This window comes from Carassius gibelio, chromosome B1, assembly GCF_023724105.1.
Source record: "Carassius gibelio isolate Cgi1373 ecotype wild population from Czech Republic chromosome B1, carGib1.2-hapl.c, whole genome shotgun sequence".
NCBI lineage: Eukaryota > Metazoa > Chordata > Actinopteri > Cypriniformes > Cyprinidae > Carassius > Carassius gibelio.
Window position 1 is genome coordinate 35,478,393 of NC_068396.1, and position 18,883 is coordinate 35,497,275.

At 35.2% G+C, this 18,883-nt stretch overlaps 1 protein-coding gene across 1 annotated transcript in view; it reads right to left on the reverse strand.

The window, feature by feature from the left end:
• LOC127948417 (uncharacterized) overlaps positions 1 to 10,865 on the reverse strand; it is a 155,943-nt gene extending 145,078 nt beyond the window's left edge. Inside the window, exons 1-2 of the mRNA XM_052544850.1 lie at positions 10,703 to 10,865; positions 10,313 to 10,624 (exon numbers count right to left, since the gene is read on the reverse strand). Coding sequence (XP_052400810.1) covers positions 10,313 to 10,624; positions 10,703 to 10,865 — 475 coding nt within the window. The remainder of the gene's footprint in view (positions 1 to 10,312; positions 10,625 to 10,702) is intronic.
• Between the last annotated feature and the right edge of the window lie 8,018 nt (positions 10,866 to 18,883).

An 18,883-nucleotide genomic window follows, 5' to 3' on the forward strand; every position in this document is an offset into this window, starting at 1 on the left:
AGAGGCCTAAGCTTGTGGCCAGTGGTGTTTGGACCCAAGTTTGAACCTCTTCATGATGTAAACGGGAATCACTCAGGGGCCGTCCCAGCAGAGAGGGAAGATTTTACTCTATCGTTTTATATCAACGGGGCCATCCTTGGTCATGAAATTTGCAGGTTAGTAGGGGGTGGTGATACTGGGTTTAACTAAAAAGCTGCCATATTATATTGCATAATCTTACCCACTGGGCAAAGTTATGTCCAGCTGACGTCTTTTTTTATGTCTTTGCTGACGTTGAAAAGAAGTCCACTGAGGAGCCAGAATGAAAGATTTTATGACGCCTTTTTTTGACGTCTTCTGTACGTCTGATTTAGACTTTCACAGAAACTCCTTTCAAGTTTAAAAACTAGTTCAAAAGTGGTCAGTAGACATATCAACATAATATAAAGGGGGGGTGAAATGCTCGTTTTCACTCAATCTCCTGTTAATCTTGAGTACCTATAGAGTAGTACTGCATCCTTCATAACTCCAAAAAGTCTTTAGTTTTATTATATTCATAAGAGAAAAATAGTCTGTACCGATTTTTCCCGGAAAAACACGACGGACTGGAGGTGTGACGTGTGGGCGGAGCTAAAGAATCAGGAGCACCAGTAGGCGTTTGTGTTGAGAGCGTTTGGAAGCTGTGACATTACCGTGAGGAAAAAACCATCATCCCAAACAAACCATGGCTAACAGTCAGATTCAGCCGTTTATTTATGATCCAGAATCAGATCCCGAGGCTGAAACTGAACGAAAGCAGCAGCAGCAACGACTTTCTCTGAGTGGGACTCGAACCCGGGTCTCCGGCATGGGAGGGGACGCACTAACAAGGAGGCAGAGATATTTGAAGCAGTTTTACTCACCGCCTGCGGTTCCAACACATGATCGTGACCCTTTTTCGTTGGGATTGCATCATCCTTAAGAAATAAACGATAAACAAATCCTTCGGCAAACTGGGCCTTGTTGAAGCCATGTTGAAATAATAAGGTTTGTAAGGTCGGAATAGTCTGGTTTTAAATTATTGTCTGCACCCTTTTACCTAAATATATTATTTCAGACTTATGTGTCCTCTATAAGCTTGCGTTCTGCAAGTGAAAGTCACTTGATTGTGCCATCCCAAAGAAGCACAAAGTCACTTTCACACACTTTTACATTCACTTTTCCCTGCTGATGTAATGACCTGCCCAACTCAATGTGAGCAGCATAGTTCTTAGCCATCTTCAAGAATCGGCTTAAAACACATCTCTTTCATATTTATTTGAAACTCTAAATCCAACTAGCACTTTTTATTCTATTTTAATTCTACTTTATCTATTTATTTAATCTTTTTTATTTAAAAAACCCACAAATTTCTATTTTTTTTTCTATTCTATCTACTTGTTTTTCTTATGTGTATGTATAATATACTGTATATATTGTACTGTGTTAGGCTATCAGAGACTTATCATTTGGACTTACATATTATTGCTCTTTTGTTAGTTTTGACTGTTTTTGTTGTACTCGTAAGCGTCTGCTAAATGACTAAATGTGAAATGTTAATATATAATGTGAATTCTGTGTCATTTGGTGCTTCTGACACTATAACAGGCAGCTGTGGATTCAGCACCACAGACATCAGCTGTCAATCAAACTTCAGCAGAAATTATTACAGCTGCACAAAAATGGGCAAAGAGTGAAATGCTGTAAATTAGTGCTCTGCATTTATCCCACGCAAAGTGCCCACACACACAGCAGTGAACACACACAAACCATAAACATACACCCGGAGCAGTGTTCCAGGAACATGGTTCAGGAACATCACACTAACCTTTAAATAACATTCTACTAATGTTAAGGAAACTGGATATTTTTATGTTCTTGGAATGTTACAAATAAACGTTCTTAGAATTTTTACATCAATACTAAGTTCTGTTAGCTGGGTCGCATTACATCTAGAACCCATCCTACCCACAATAATTCACAGTGATCAGACAGGATTTATCTGGGGATGCAACTCATTTAAAAACTTACTGTGTTTGTTTAAAGTAATATACACACACCCCGACACCAATGAAGCCATTATTTTTCTCTCAATGCCGAAAAAGCATTCGGTCAGGTAGAGCCAAACATTTTGCTTTCCTGAGGATATGATTTCTTGGACCTTTACACTTTTATATTCTGCCCCAGTAGCCTCTGTTTGCACAGTTTTTTTTTTTTTTTTCAGAATATTTCTCCTTGTATAGAGGTTCAAGACAAGGTTGTCCGCTCTCACCCTTCTTGTTCAGAATTTCCTTTGAGTCTTGTTATTTCACCAATCTTCTGTTTTTAGTGGCATCACTCTAAATGGAATTGGGCATAACATTTCTCTTTGTATGCAGATGATGTTTTTTATATGTTTCTAACCCAGCAACATCACAACCCTATATTGGCAGTATTAGAGGATTTCAGGAAATCTTGGGTTATACAATTAATAAACATAAGACAGAGTACTGGGAATGTTTTTATTTTATTATTCTGCTTCTTCTTCTTCCTTTGAATACTTTATTTATAGGCATTTCTTTTAACAGGCGGGAAATGAATACAGCAGTTTTACAGCACACAGTTATAACAGTCAGAGACAAGCTTACACAAGAAGTCTCTGGACCAAGATCACAACTAAACCAAACACTGATCACCACAATGGTGACTTCAAATGAATCAAATATCAACATTTAAACCTCTGTTAATTCTCAATAAGAGCTTATCTATATGTCTGACAGAAATAAAGTCAATCTAATAAGTAAAGCTGGTGAAGCTGTTTGTGGAGATGTTTGATCCTCATCTTCTTAGATCTTCAGATATTTAATTTATTTGATTTGCAGTTAGGTTAATGAGCATTTTTCTGAAATGACACACCTTGATTAAAACGATCAAACTTATGTTTACTTGTTCTTGTAAACATTCAGAGTTTAATGTACAGACTTATTCATTTTTATCATTTTCTCATCTGTTTGCTGTCTGATGATGATCCCACTTATAATATCACATCGGAAACTGACATTACACATTCAGTAATTATGTTACCTTTTCTTCTGTTAAATTAGTATTGACATAATTTGTATATTGGTGTATGTAAAAGTACTAAATGCAGTAAACAATACAACGGCTTCACAACTGCATTGTATAAATCTTCTACTAAAATATGCCAGTATAATTAACATGTGTGGCAATGGCCTAAAGTATTGGTAATGACAGAGAATTTTATTTTTATGAGAGAAAAAAAATGCAAAGAGTCAGTATTTACACCTATTTCTTCATACCTTTTGCTATTCGATCTGGTATGCTGGATGTCAGATTCTAGACCAAATCCTGACTGATGGCAATTCATCTTTCTGCTTGTCTGCTTGTTCACTCTCCTTTTGATTCTTGTGGATTGACAGCTTCTCTATGGGTTTGAGATTCAGGGAGTTGCCTGGCCACAAATTCAAAATTTAACTGAAATTATATCTGAGCCGTTCTTGCCTTGTGCTCATGTCATGCTGGAAAATACTCAGATCATGGCCAGATTGCTCCTGAGTCACTGGAAGAAGTTGTCCTTGCAGGACGTTTTGATACCATTCATGCCAGTGTTTGAAAAACATAATTTTTTCACAACAAAATAAAAAAAATCACAATTTGTGTGTCACCATTATAATATTTCTACAAGTGTGACTGCATCATATAATAATTGCTGTTAATAATGTTTATTGCCTGGTTGACTACGTCTTATTTTTTCAGAAAAATCCTGTATGCGCATAAACTGACAGTCAGCACTTATAAGCTACTACTAAATATTTTAGAACTTAATTTTCTGTAAAGTTGCTTTGCAATATGTATCATAAAAAAGCACTATACAAATAATCTTGAATTGAATTGAATAACAGATACATCATACATGCAGTTAAATCAGTTAGTCTCTGTTCCTCACCGTATAATCAGATTATTTCACTCCACACCTGTATGTTCCTGCATAATTGTATAAATATTGTAGAACTTAATTTTCTGTAATGATTTGTATCGTAAAAAGCACTATACAAATAAACTTGAATTCATACATCATGAAATGTGCATGAGCTACTAGGATGGATCTATTTCCATATACATATATTATAGTGACATAAATAACAATCAGTTTGTCACTTGAGGTGTTGTAGGTTAGTTTCTGACGCGTAAGATCCAAACAAAACATCGTCCTACAAAGTCAGATTTATCAGATTTATTCATCACAGGTTGTACTGGTCATTTTAACTCATTGTTTAGCTGCACAATGCACTTATGATAACATCAAATGCTGCCACATAATCACATCCAAACACGGTCAAACACGATCTCCAGACACGGTCAAAAAATGTTGTGCTTCCCTCTAATAACAGACCTGCCCTCTCTTACTCTTTACCTACCTATATACTCATTTAGGCCCACACTCCACCCAGTGGTAAAACACAGAATTACAATAGAGCATAATTGCTCTTACATATATTCACAAAAAATTTTTTCATCTTGTTTATTTATTCTTAAACACTGCAGATTGCATTATAGGCTACATCTACATAATATGAATAAATGAATACAGCACTTACCCCATTTGAAAGTCGTGACATTTGCCAAGTATGGTAACCCATACTCAGAATTGGTGCTCTGCATTTAACCCATCCATGGTCACACACACACACACACAGCAGTGGGCAGCTATATATCCAGCACTTGGGGGTTCAGTGCATCAAGAGCACTTCAACCATGGGTATTGAGGGTGGAAGAGAGTGCTGTTCAATCACTCCCCACCACCTACAACTCATGCCAATGCCAAGACTCAAACCAGCATTGTTGTGTGGCGGTCTGCATGCATAGGGCCTATTTCTTTCAGAAAATGTAGCTGGATATATGCCAGGCCACTGTTTGAGTCATTTATATATGTAAATTTAAGAGTAAAATATGTAATATTCTAATTTGCATATGCATTTCATCATACTAGTCATTTAACATTTTTTTTTTTTCATTTCTTTCTTTTTTTATTATTGTGTGGGACTCATGGTCTGACTGTTAGTTACACCATTGCTGTCAGGGCCGGCGCATGCCTATAGGCAAACTAGGCAGCCACCTATATGGCGGCAGCTCAGCCAGGGCGGCAAGAGAGTGAGAAGGCGAGAGATGGAGAGAGAGAGAGAGAGAGAGAGAGAGAGAGAATTATTAATTTAATTTTTTTGTTTTACATTAGGTTACAATTATCACACTTATATCAACAGCATTTTTTTACCCACTCCAATTTAAATTCACTTTAATTTAAATTCCCTCCCGGCAGTGCTCTATTAGTAGGCTATGTGCGTGCAAAATACTTTAATGTATATTCAAAAATTTCAAAATGAATAAAATTAGGCTATCTGGTCATGAGTACAAAAGACGAACGCTTTTAAATGAGAAACAATGAGGCTCCTTTTTGAGATTCATCGCCTCTGTTCCGTGGATTCCGTATTTGGATTTTAAAATGACATTGAATCTCTCAAAGAAAAGGAGAATACAATAGTTCTTCAGGGTTCCTTAAGACTGAAAAAGGCCCTGACTCATGGAGACTCGCGGGACGTTTTTGGGCATGAATTGTTTGAAGAGCTGACTGCTTTGGGCAGACGCCTGGTTGCTGGATCTAAACCACTGGATGCGCTTAAATTCATCTGTGAAAAAGGGAAGAAATACATTTTTCCAAATGTTTTTGTAGCATTAAGAGTGCTTCTCACTCTCCCCTTCACTGTGAGCTCTGGAGAACGCGGTTTCTCAAAGCTTAAACTGATTAAAAAATATCTCCGAAGTACAAGTTAAACTCGAGGACGCAATCAAAGCATTTGTCGCTGCGAAAGCCAGACGCGCGCACTTCTGAAATTTAGGCTAGTTGTGTGAATGTATCTTTGTGTGTATCAGTCAAGAAAAAATAGAAACCTCCATTACTTATGAGCTAAAAAGTTGTGTGCATATGTTTAGTTTTATTCTGTACACCATTATAAAACAGAAATTATATGCAGCTGTTGCATTGTGTATTTTTTTCACGTTGCAGTATAAAAAAAAAAACCACGTTTTTTATTTTAGTGTAATTTTATAGATTAAAAAAATATATAATTTGTTTACATGCATCTTAAGGATACATAATTTGAGTGTGAGCTTGGGGCGGCACGATCGTGCTCTGCCTAGAGCGCCATTTGAGCTTGCGCAGGCCCTGATTCCTGTCAAGATCAAAAAATCCTACAGTAGTATAAAAGTCATTGATATGATTTGTGCTCTGTAATTGCAAGCCCTCTGAATACATAAAGCACATTGGTGTGGGAGATAGGCCTAAATGAAATGTATTACTCACATAAAACTTTATATTCTATCAAAAGATATACACCAGTGAACATTTTTTTTTTTTTTCATTTCATTTTTTTCATTCAAACAGACTCTCAGCACCTTATAAGGAGAAAGAAGAGGAGTCAAAACTGAGCTTGAACCTCATTGGCTTTTGCGTGTTTCTTGTTATATTTTAACATTCCTTATCTATATAAGAGAAGGTTTACTCTTTTCTTCACAGAGTAAAGTTTAGCACCATGTAAAACAATGTAAAATGTACCGGTGCTACAGAAAGCATGTTGTGTTTTAAACTTTTGAAAAGAAGGCAGATCTTTTAAATTGCACACTTAATGTAGTTACAACTACAGTTGGTTTGAAATGAATTTGATATTGTACCTCCCTCTAGCAAATATTTCAGATGACCTGACTAAAACCTTTGGAGCTTAAACCTTTTGAATTCTGATACATTATAAATATAATTACTAGTTTTCATATATTAAACAAATTGACAGCAAGTTTTTATGGAGTGTAAAATCTTTGTCCATTGACTAAGATAAACATTTAATTTTTAATCAAACCTGCAGGCGGCTCAAGGTATTTGATTTGACCAAATACATATAAATAGAGCAAAAGAAAACCACACACTGGAGAGGATCTCATGTAGATGATCTTAAACACACTCTATTTTATACACACTATTTTTTGTATTTATTATTTTACTGACTGACTGAATTTAGAAATGCAAACTAGTGTACAGCTATCATTATTACTATTATTACTGCCCTACAAAAATGTGCCATGATATTTAGAATATAAGCAGAGAGGTAATGATGGAAAATCTGAGTACACAGTGAAATATAAAGTAAATCTTGCAGATGTTGTTTCTTTAAAGTGTGTTGACATAAATGTACTAACAATACAAATGTGTGAAATCTAAAGAATGATTAGACATCCTCTGTTCAGTGTTCATTCTCTGCTCATTGTTATGTTTTTCTTTGATCTGTTTTTGAAAGAAAAAAATAATAATCAAAGCACACATGAACAATTCGTTGATAAGAAAATACGGTTTCCAGTCATTTTTTGAGGTAAAGTACTGAATGAGCAGCTCTTAGTCTTTGTCTTCTGCACAATGGATGTTCATCTTCAGTTCTTGTGTCTCTCTGTGGGTTTCCTGAAGAAGTCTGTTTAATCTTCACACTCAAACTAAACTGAGACCCTGAACCTTCACCAGTTTTCTGTGGTTTTGATCTGAACGGAAAAACATTATGTCTGTTCATCATGCAAACTCAAAAAAACACCTCCAGGGTTTGTGACAGAAAGCATCAAACATACCATTTTTAGGTTTCTGAATATTACAGGAGAAACAAATCCTTTTAAACATGCAAATAATTGTTTATTTGCATATACTGTGAATATCTAGATCAGTTCTGGGGGTGATTCAAAATAAAATGCATAAAATTATTATTCAGATTTCAGAAAGTACAAACTACTCTCACTGTCTTTCATGAAGATAATTAGATAATCATGAATTTATACTGTATTATAAGATGTTTCTCTGGTAACATTGATTTCATCAGTAAAACTAGATTCGGTCATCGTGTGTGTTGAAGTCATGGCAAATCTTGACAATCCAAATATAATATAACAATTAATGTAAATAAAAATGGACTCTCTGATTCAACAACTTTAATTAGGAGCAATTAAGAAGAAATAATAGCAAGAAAAGATTATTTTTGTTTATTTTTCAGTTAATGTTTGAAAAGATATTAGAAAAACATGTTTATTTTTTAATTAATAAAATATATGATTATACTTTAAAACATCAGAAAAATTAGCAAGAGCAAGAATGAACAAAAAAAAGCAGCATCAATAAATGTATTTTCCATGTACAAATCTAAAGCAGGTCAAATAAAGTCGATATTCAGAAAGATGAGAAAGAAAGTGTTTAAGAGCTGCTATAAAAGAGCCTCACACATCAAACAACTGTTCAACACTACACTATGAATTATAATAATGTAATATTATACATAATATATCATAGTCATAATCATATCAAAGTCTATTTTTGTTTCATTTAAAAAAAACACAGATGTGTGAAGATCTGTGATCTGTTAGTTGAGTCTCATGTGGTAAATGACTACGGTGTAATCAGAGTGAATCTCACTCTTACTGAATCTGACTGTATCTTCACTGAGAGACTCTTCGTGCATCTGGAAGATGACAGCAGTGTACAGGAGCCCATCAGAGGGGATTGTGGGTAACTGTGAGTGAACGTCACCTCGTCTCTTGTGTCTTAATTTGCAGACAGTCAGAGTGAATCCAGGGATCAGCAGCAGAATCACACACACACTAATAATGATGATAATAATGATGATCCTGGAGAAATCTGAGAATGAAACAAACACAGGATTATACAATTACTTGATCAAATTAAACTAAATTATGGAGGAAAATTAGCATATTTAGTCTCTCTTTTGCAGACATGCACACAACTCATGATTCATCTCTCTGTGAGTCTCATGTGGGTTTCCTGAATAAAGACTGTTAGTTCTTCACAGCTGAATTAAACTGACTCTGAACCTTCAGCTCATCTCTGTGGTTTTGATGTGAAATTAAAACACTGTGTTCATCAAACATTAAACACCTCCTGCATTTATGAGCAATGTCACAAGATTCAATGGTATCTTTGTGCAATAAAAGTCGTGGCCTAATGGTTAGAGGGTTGGATCCCAATTGAAGGGTTGTGAGTTCTAGTCTCGGGCCGGACGGAATTGTGGGTGGGGGGAGTGCATGTACAGTTCTCTCTCCACCTTCAATACCACGACTTAGGTGCCCTTGAGCAAGGCATCGAACCCCCAACTGCTCCCCGGGCGCCGCAGCATAAATGGCTGCCCACTGCTCCGGGTGTGTGCTCACAGTGTGTGTGTGGGTCACCATACTTGGCTGAATGTCACTTCACTTTCTTTCTTAAAGGATTATTTTATGAGATTACAAGGAATCACACACACAAATTGAAAAAAAAAAAAAAAAATGTCTGAAATAAAATTCAATAACAATCCAGAGACTCAGATGTGCAGTAGGTAAATTATTTTTTTTTCTGAGGATAAATTACTACATTGATATCTAGAACTATATCTGTGAATGGCCCTCTTAGTGTCACACTGGAAGATCTGTGTGTTTATATTTGACAGTGTGAATAAAATAAAGTTCTTACTCCTGTCCTTATCTTTGCTGACATTTAAATGCACTTTAGTGATGACGTGATCTCCACACCAGTATATCCCAGAATCCTCTTCTCTCAGATCAGTGATGTTCATAGTAAAGACTCCAGCAGATGCTTCAAAGATGCTGAAAGAGAATCGATCATCTCTGATCGTTTCCAATGAAACTCCATCCTTCACACACATGGAGGCTTCATGTACTTTGCAGAAGCTTTTCTGATCTTCATCCTGATGTTTGCACTGGATTGACACGTTGTCTCCTTCATACTTAGTCAAGTTCAGCTCTGGAAATGATTACAGACACAAGAAGATCAATTCACAGCCGGAGTTTGACATCTTCAGATGAAGAAACCTTCCTCACCCTCGTTCATGATGACCATCAGATGATTGTGAAGATAATTGAGCTCTGTTTCTAATGTCACTGCACACCAGTATTTCCCAGCATCCTCTGCTGTCAGTGCAGTGATGGTCCCAGTGAAGACACCTGCAGTGACGACATCTTTCAGAGTAAATCTGTCAGTCTTGGTCTCTTTCTCTTCTCTCACAGTCTCACTGAGAGGATTTCTGTCTCTAGTGGAGCACTTCCCCTTACAGAGAGACTTTAGCATTGATTTATAGATTGAATCATAAGGACAGAAGATCTCAGCAGATTCTCCTTCACGTCTCACTACTGGAGGCACTAAAACAATCAAACACAGATATTTAACACACATGATTGTGAACAGACAGTGTTTACTGCAGTGAAATCATCTGAATGGACTCACTGATGAGGTTGAGCTGAATTTGAGTGTTCAGGGAGATGAAAGTCAGATCTGTGTCTCTGGTTTCTGCTCCACACCAGTAAACTCCAGCATCTCTCACACTCACATTACTGATGCTCACTGTAACAACTCTCTCTTCATTTCTCTCTGATGAACCACTCATTTCTGTCACTTTAGATGAGCTGATGTTCTGGCAGATGTGATTATCATCCTCTTTGCAGACATGAACTTTATGTTTCTCTGGGATCTGACAGGTGATGATGACTTCTCCACCGAGATACACAGATTCTGTCACTCTTGTTGGATATTTTGCATCTACAAAGCAAGAAAACCTTACATAGAAACTGAACAAATAATTTACATATACAATATAAAGTATTCTCTGTTCCTGACCGTGTTTGACGCTCAGCTGTATCTCAGTGAATCTCTCAGTATACTCAGATTCTTTCACTCCACACCTGTATGTTCCTGCATCTGCAGCTTTCAGCTCTCTAAAAAACACCATCAAGACTCCTGCTCTGGTGTCGTCATATAAAGAAACATCTCCATTCTCCATCCATTCATCCTGAACTCCTGGACTCTTCCTCTCTGATCATCCGTCTGATTCTTTACAGATGTATTTTGGTTTGGTTTTGTATTGAGGATGTTCACACTTGATCACCAAACCACCTCCTGAGAAGCTGCTCTCACTAGACACGCCCACTTTAGCTGTCAATCACACATATCGTTAAATCTATTTCAAACTCAGATTTATATATATATATATATATTTTTTTTTTTTTGAGATTTCATGGAGTTTTTTTTTTTTTCTACTCACCAATAGTATGTAGATGAACAGATTTAATAATGGAGTAACTGTACGAGTGTCTGTTGATCCAAACTCCACACAAATAAACTCCTCCATCATCTGGAGTCACAGCAGTGATTCTCACACTAAAGAGGTTTTTATGTTTCTCATCAGAAATACTGAATCTTTCTTTCTTTTTCCATCTGCTGTAAATACTTTCTATGGAGTCTTTTCCTTCTTTGAATATGATTTTAGGATTATTAATATAATTCTGTGAATATTCACAGCTGAAAGTCTCAGTTGTTCCAGTGTTCACCATCACTCTATTTGACACGTTACAACATGAATCTGTGATGTTTTACAAAGATAAAAAAGTATATATATTATAAATTGTTAGTTTTATTAAACACAGATTTTGATTGTAATTTGTTTGACCTTTTATGTTCAGAAACATATATATACGCTGATTTTGAAGAACATCAATTGCGTATCTTCCAACATCTCGTTGATTTATATCTCTGATGTAGATCATGAGGTTTCCCTCATTGTTTCGAAACAGTGTGAATCGTCCTTCATTAATCCATTTATCATGTTTCGTATCATTTATTATTGTTTCCCACTCCGGTAATTTGGCCATGTATTTAACAGAGTCGCTGTACCACAGTTCCCCCGAATCAACAAGAACACTTCCTCCAGAATATCCAGACACATCAATGTCTTCTGCAGCTGTCAATCAGATTAATACTGTGATCAGAAAGCTGATGAACAGAAAACAGCATCATTACTGCAGTGATGAAAGAGAAAAGCTCTGACCTGAGATCAGGTAGAAAGTGAAGAAGATGAGGAGGATCTTCATTGTGACTTGAGTTCAGTCTTCTTTCTGCTGAATGATCTCTTTGTGAATCTCTCTGTCTCTACATCTGTCTGCTTTAGTTACTTCCTCTTTATTCAGCTGTATAACTGAGTCATAGTCATCTGCTTCCTCCCTGTTATTTTGTTTCCCTGATTTACCATCCTTTCAATACAGTTTTTATTTTTCACATTCAGAGAGTTGAACCAGCACAACAATGAAAAGCATAAAAACGACTCAATATATGATCTGTAAAACATGCACATCAATGTTTCATCCACATTAAATTATTTCAATTTCATTAAGCAATACAATCTTTGCTGCCCCTTCTTACACAAAGCATCAGTGTGTGTAACGATTACAGTTACACTTGAACCTCACCCAGGTTCACAGAGACGTTATCCTGAGAGATGTAGAAAACCGCCCCATAGGCTTGATTTGTAGTTTTGTTGTAGTTGGCAAAATTGTTCAGGTTAACCGTAAATGTTATGCAGTAAGTTTATAGTTATGCATTTCATGTTTCTTGAGTTGATTAATCTAGGTGGGGATGAAAGTGTAATGTATGTACTATTGGGTATCAGCATTCTGTGATAAGCATCTCCTCTATTGGTGACTTATACAGTGTTGTATTGAAGTTAATAGTTCAGAGTAAAACAATGTGAGTTGACACAACTCAATTGTCTGCTGTGTATCATTCATCTGCCAGCATGCACAACAAAAGTGAATCAAATTAATCTGTTCAGGTCTTTTACTCTTGTCTATGTTTTACGATGTCTGGTGATATTGTACATATCCATTGGAGTGGTTTGTAGAGCTGCAGTTATCATCACAGTGTTGCTGATTTGGTAAGATGTGTGCAGTATTTGATCACAGACTATGCAATCTTCTTCACAAATATTGGGTATGAACTAGTGTTGCTTTTGTCAATGAAAATTAAGACTAAATATTGTCGTCAACAAACCTTTATCACGTTACAAAAACAAGACGAGATGCAACATATATCCTGGTCATGTGACGATGACTATAATTAAACAAAAATAAATAAAATAAAAACTAGTCTAAATGTGGTTTACAAAATAAAAACTATGCTTAAATGTCTCTTTATTGTCCTTGACCAAAACGAGACAAAACTAAATGTTATAACATTATTTTGTTTCACTCAGTCATGTTACTATTATTATTATTTTGCAGTGTTTCTGTTTCCTGTGTCTCACTTCAAGGGCTGCATCAGGTCACACTGCGTAGACCCAGGTGACATCACTTCCTCAATCCCCACTCACGACATTATTTAGAAGACGACAACAAAGTGAAGTCTGACACAGAGAAAGAGACCGATGTGTGTACTTCTAACATGTTTGGTTGTGTTGTGTTTATCAGTCGAGGGAATTCCATATATTATCTATGTACACTCCTCAGTCTCATTAGCAGGTAATAACCATTTGCTCTTACCTCTGAGACTCCGATATGGATTCCTCCCCAAACACACCTTCTCTGCTGAGTCGAGCCACTTGAGGCTTAGTAGGAATATTCAGTTCCAGAAGAATATGTTATTCATAAATAAATTGCTCTGAGACTCTTCTTTTAATAAAGTTTTAATGCATCACCATTTTTAATGGTTTAACTTTATTAATAGACAATAACTCATAAGCAATAAAAATAAGAAGTCTTCACGGGGTACCGCCACAAACTCAACACTCTTGGGCCTTTTATGGCTCTTGCATACAATTTGTATTTAATCCCATGCCGCCCCCCCCCCCCCCCACCACATTACTCCTTATTTGGTAATCACATGTACATGACTTTCATCACAGTCTAGACAGAGTGACAAAAGTTCAGAGTGGAAACATTGCAGGGGTGGTCAACCACACCGATATAAAAATCATCTATAGCACTTTTCAAGTATAGCTGCAGCCCTGCCTTGTGTTAACCACACAGGCTTTCTTTCACTTGCTGCCCTTGGATGATGAGATCAATCAACATTTATTTTATTTGCTTCACAATTCCCTATAGAAATTGGCTCAGTCGGAACTGATCTGGAAACTACTTATTTGCATTATTAACGTGGAACCCTACAGTTGGTAAAATAAATGTTGTAAATTCAAATCAGAGGGTTTTTGTGTGTGGAATGGATGTATTCTTGAGTCTATAAGGTAAAAATAATATAATAAGATAACCTTGTTTGAAATGGTTTGGCTAAAATAAAATTTTGGTTTTGTCTATACTACAAGGTATGATATTGACTGGGTTAAATAAAATTGCATTACTAAGAAGAGACTAAAATACAATTTTCACTGACTAAAACTAGACTAGATGATAATAGTCATGGATTTTTCTGAAGAGTATGAATGGACTAAAACGAATAAAAACTAAAATGACAGCTTCAGACAAAGACTAAAACTAAAATTAAAAACGGGCCACTAAAAACAACACTAGTCTGAAGGAAAATGTCTTGTCAGAATAAAGACACATGATCAGAAGTGTCAAGTGTTATTAAACAGTTAAGACAAACTAAGCTAATTTTCAGCAAAAAAATATGATCATACTCAGTGTCTTCAAGCAGGAGCAGGATGAAACGGAGAAATGACAAACAAGAGTCTCGGGTTAGAAAATGAGCTTGGTTATCATTAGTGTACTGATCAGGTAAATGAACTGGTAAATCAGGAATTGAAAGCTTGAGTTCATTCATATATTGAGTTGTTTATAGACATAATTACTATTATTATTATTTATTTATTTTAATTCTTTTATCTCTATGCATTTATTTCATGTCAAAGATGAATCATTCCAGAGGTCATGGTGACAGATGTGAAGCTTGTTGTTTTGAGATGAATGAACCTGCTTATGAGAAAGTAAGCTTAAGTTTGGCGGATAAAATAAGCCATTCTTTCTTTCTTTCTTTCTTTCTTTCTTTCTTTCTTTCAGCTAAACATAATGAGTCCATAGTGTTTTTGAAGCCCGGAAAGGCCACATGAATTGATACAGTAGTGTTTAATCCAATGTGTTTCACCTTTTCAATCTTTACGGTATAGTCTGTTTGATTAATTTACATGTTTTTTCAACCTTACGCTTCATTGTTTGTGTGTTCAAGGCAGAAAATAAATATCTGATACTGCAATAGTTTGCAGTCTTCTGCCGTTTGATTCCTCAGTATAATGCATAAATAGCAACACAATGACACTCTGTTAGAACTTTACACACCTTTTGTGGTATTTTCACCGTTGCTGGTGACCATGTTCCAACACTTTTACTTTCTTTGGTAAATTAAACTGTGTCTGTGATTTTAATTTAAATGTCATCAGAGTGCCACTAAAAGCAGCACAAATGATTGGTGAGTGAAGAACATCTTGGTCAAATTTAGGTGATTAGAGTTATGGTTAAATTATGACGTTGTACTCTTCCATTGTCCTCAACTATCATTATAGATGTTGTTTATTATTATTATTTTTATCAGTTCTATTATTAGCCTGCTGTCATGTAGATTCCAGTCTTTGTTTGGATTTAAACATATTTTACCAGCAGCTGTCCTCAGCATGGTGTGTTCAGATCAGTGAATCATTTGAATTGGTTAAGAACTTTTATCATTTATCTTTCATCTCGGTTTTTTTAGACACACAATATTTTGCATGCTTAAGTGACACACTTGAACTTCCTTCAACATATTCTGGGAACTGCTTTAGGTTGAGGCCCTGATGTGTGAGACAGTGAAAGTGTGAGGCCACATTTTTTTCTCAGTTCCTTTATAGCACTGTGGTATATATGCTTGTTTGAGACTCAAGTAAACTGAGAGTGTCAGATCACACGCAGTCTGAGTTCTTTCCTCTCCCAGGTGATTGTACTGATAAGGGATTGCATGGGTTGACTGCTAGCAGAAATGTTACAAAATAAAATGATCTTAATGATTGTCTCAGTTGATTCTAAAATTCAGAAGCTCCTCTATCATGTCAATAGTCTTATTATAATCAATCAATAAAACAGCTATTATATAGACCTTCCTGAGATATTTGATATTGGTGCAAAGATGTGTGTTTTGTACAATATTTCCAATTTTCCAATATTTTTTAAAGACTTAATTAAAGGCAGCTCAATTACTAAATTGTGTCATCTGATACACAGAGTAGGAACTCCTGAATTTCTATGTTTATTTAAAAAATAAATAAATAAAGCTCTGTCAACACTTGCACCTAACCCTCACAGGAAACTTTGTGCATTGTTTTAATTTCTCAAAAAAAAAAAAAAAATAAAAAAAAAAAAAAAATAAATAAATAAATAAAAAAATAAATACATGATAAAAAAAAAAAAAAAATCTTCTGTGTGATTTAAAAGCATTTAGAAAAATGGGGACATGGGTTATGTCCTCATAAGTCACCCTCTCCTTGTAATACCTGTGTCATACCCAGGTCATTATACAGTTGTGTCCTGATATGACACAAAAACATGAGCACACACACACACACTTATGGTCTTCACATTTGCTTGAACACTTGGGCCAAATACAGGAAATATGTCATGCAAAAAAAGTATACATGTGAGTATTTGGACAGGCCCTGCGGGTATCTTTAGAGCAATTCAACTGATATAGAGGACTTATTATAAATAAATGAATAAATAAATAGGAAGGAGCTGAAACTGAAAGCATGAGGAGTTTTAAAGCTGTTCCTTTTTAACTACCACATTTCTATTAATTAGTCAAGAATAATCAAATGCAAAATCAAGTAATAATTAGCTTGGTTCATTGGGAACATATGCATATGTTTGAAAACATTATATGGCCTGATGCATGGATTTTCAATATAAGGACTAATGTAAGATTTAACTTCTGTTATATGTCTTCAGTCAAATGACGTAACTGTGATGATGGCCAATTGTTGCAACTACTGTATCTCCAGAAGGTGAAGTGTGATAACCACATATTAAAATATAATGTGTGTGCATCACATGAGAGTGTGAAAACCACAGTGCTGCTTTCATCCTGATCATTTGTAGTGCTATCACTGGTCATGAGTGTTTGTGAAACAGGTAAGAGCTTCTTTCATTATCTTTCTTCAGATTCATTATCATCACATATCTTTTGTGTGTTTGTGTTAAAGAGGAGATAACTCACTCTAAGGTTTAACGTCAAAAGGCAAAGTTATTTTGTATTTAACGCCTACAGTAGTTCAGAACTTTATTAAATGAAAACATTTTTGCTGTTGTTTATTTGTTTTGTCTGTTTGGTTGTAAACTCTGACATCAAAGTAAAAATTCCATTATCACTGTGAATTGTATCTTCTGTTAGGTTTCATATAAACACAGGAGAACTGGAGTGACTTCCATTAAAACATTATTTAAGTATGTAATGAATCTATATCTAAACTGAAAGCTTGATCTGTGTTTTTATGACAGTGAGGACTTTTAATATGGTTATTTATTTAACAGAGAAAATATTTCTTATATAAAATATGACTTTGTCACAGATATGGAGTTTGGTGATATGGAGTGTGTACGGTGTGTGAACAGATGTGTGAAAAAGTAACTAAAAGCATAATGTGCATAATTTATATATATATATATTAGGGCCGGGACTTTAACGCGTTAATTGAGATTAATTAATTACACAAAAAATAACGCGTTAACTAAGATTAATTAATTACAGAAAAAAAAAAAAATCCCGCATTTTTAATAAATTATTTTAGCACCGCGGAGCGTTTCTCACTGGATGAGTTTCGGCGGGACGATTATGCTGGAGCACCAACTAGCGTTCGCATATCACTGCAGCATATCGAGCCTCAAGTATCACCTCAACGCAAAACATATAGCAGCTAGCGTGGACTTTACATTTTATGTTGAACTATGTATTATTTTGTTGGTGCAACAGTTTATGTTGAACTCTTTATTGTTTTGGCCAAGGTTATTGAGAGTTGGACTTAGTATGTTATGGCCTCTGAAGCAACAGAGAGATGTTTTCTAATAGTCAGTGTTTCTAATGTTCTGAATTTAATTGACAGTATTGTGTTTTACTTAAAAAAACACTTTACAGAAGGTTCCAGCACCTATAAGCTACCTGAATTTCTGAAATGTACTATTTCTAAATTGTTTCTTAATATGCTATTGCTACACTTCATGGCAAAAATTGCACTGGTCTGCTAGACTTGGTTGAACAAAAATAAACAATATTTTGTTGCTTAAGCTTATGTATTCAGTCATTATTCAATGGTATACTATAAATCCATGTGAAAAAAAAATACTTCTCACTGTTCTCAGGTCAAATATTTATATGCGATTAAAATGCGATTAATTTCGATTAATTAATTACAAAGCCTCTAATTAATTAGATTATTTTTATTTTTTTTAATCGAGTCCCGGCCCTAATATATATATATATATAAATATATTATCTGGCAGCTTAGTGAGTAAATACAGCTGCGGTTAAAACTCTCTGTCTTTAAAACTTTATTTGTTCAAAATTCAAGCTGGTCTTCTGCTAGAAAGACTAATATATTTGGCCAAACTTTATAGAGCGAATTGTTTTATTTTATTTCATTTTATTTTTTGTGCTGGTGGGGGGTTGGGTTTGGAAGCAATGGCATGTTTCGCATGTTGGTTTTAAGTGAACTGACCAGTGAATAGGAAACAACAAATAAAAATAAACAAATGTGTTTTTATCTCATGTATAAGGAAAATAAATGCTGGCATTTTACCCTCTCTCTGTCTTTATTTTACAATATTGAGAATGGTAGTAAAACACACCGTGAATGTTTTAATGTGCTAGGAACGTTTTCAGCAGCTAGTTTTACTTTAATTCCCAGAATGTTCTGCTAAAAGTTAGGATAATATTCTCTAAAAACATTCTAAAAATGTCTATAGATAACATTGTTACAACATTATTCTCTAACATTCTAATAAAGCTTCCCATCACACTAGATGTGGACCGACAGAAGTCAAATGTTGGTTGAAAGTG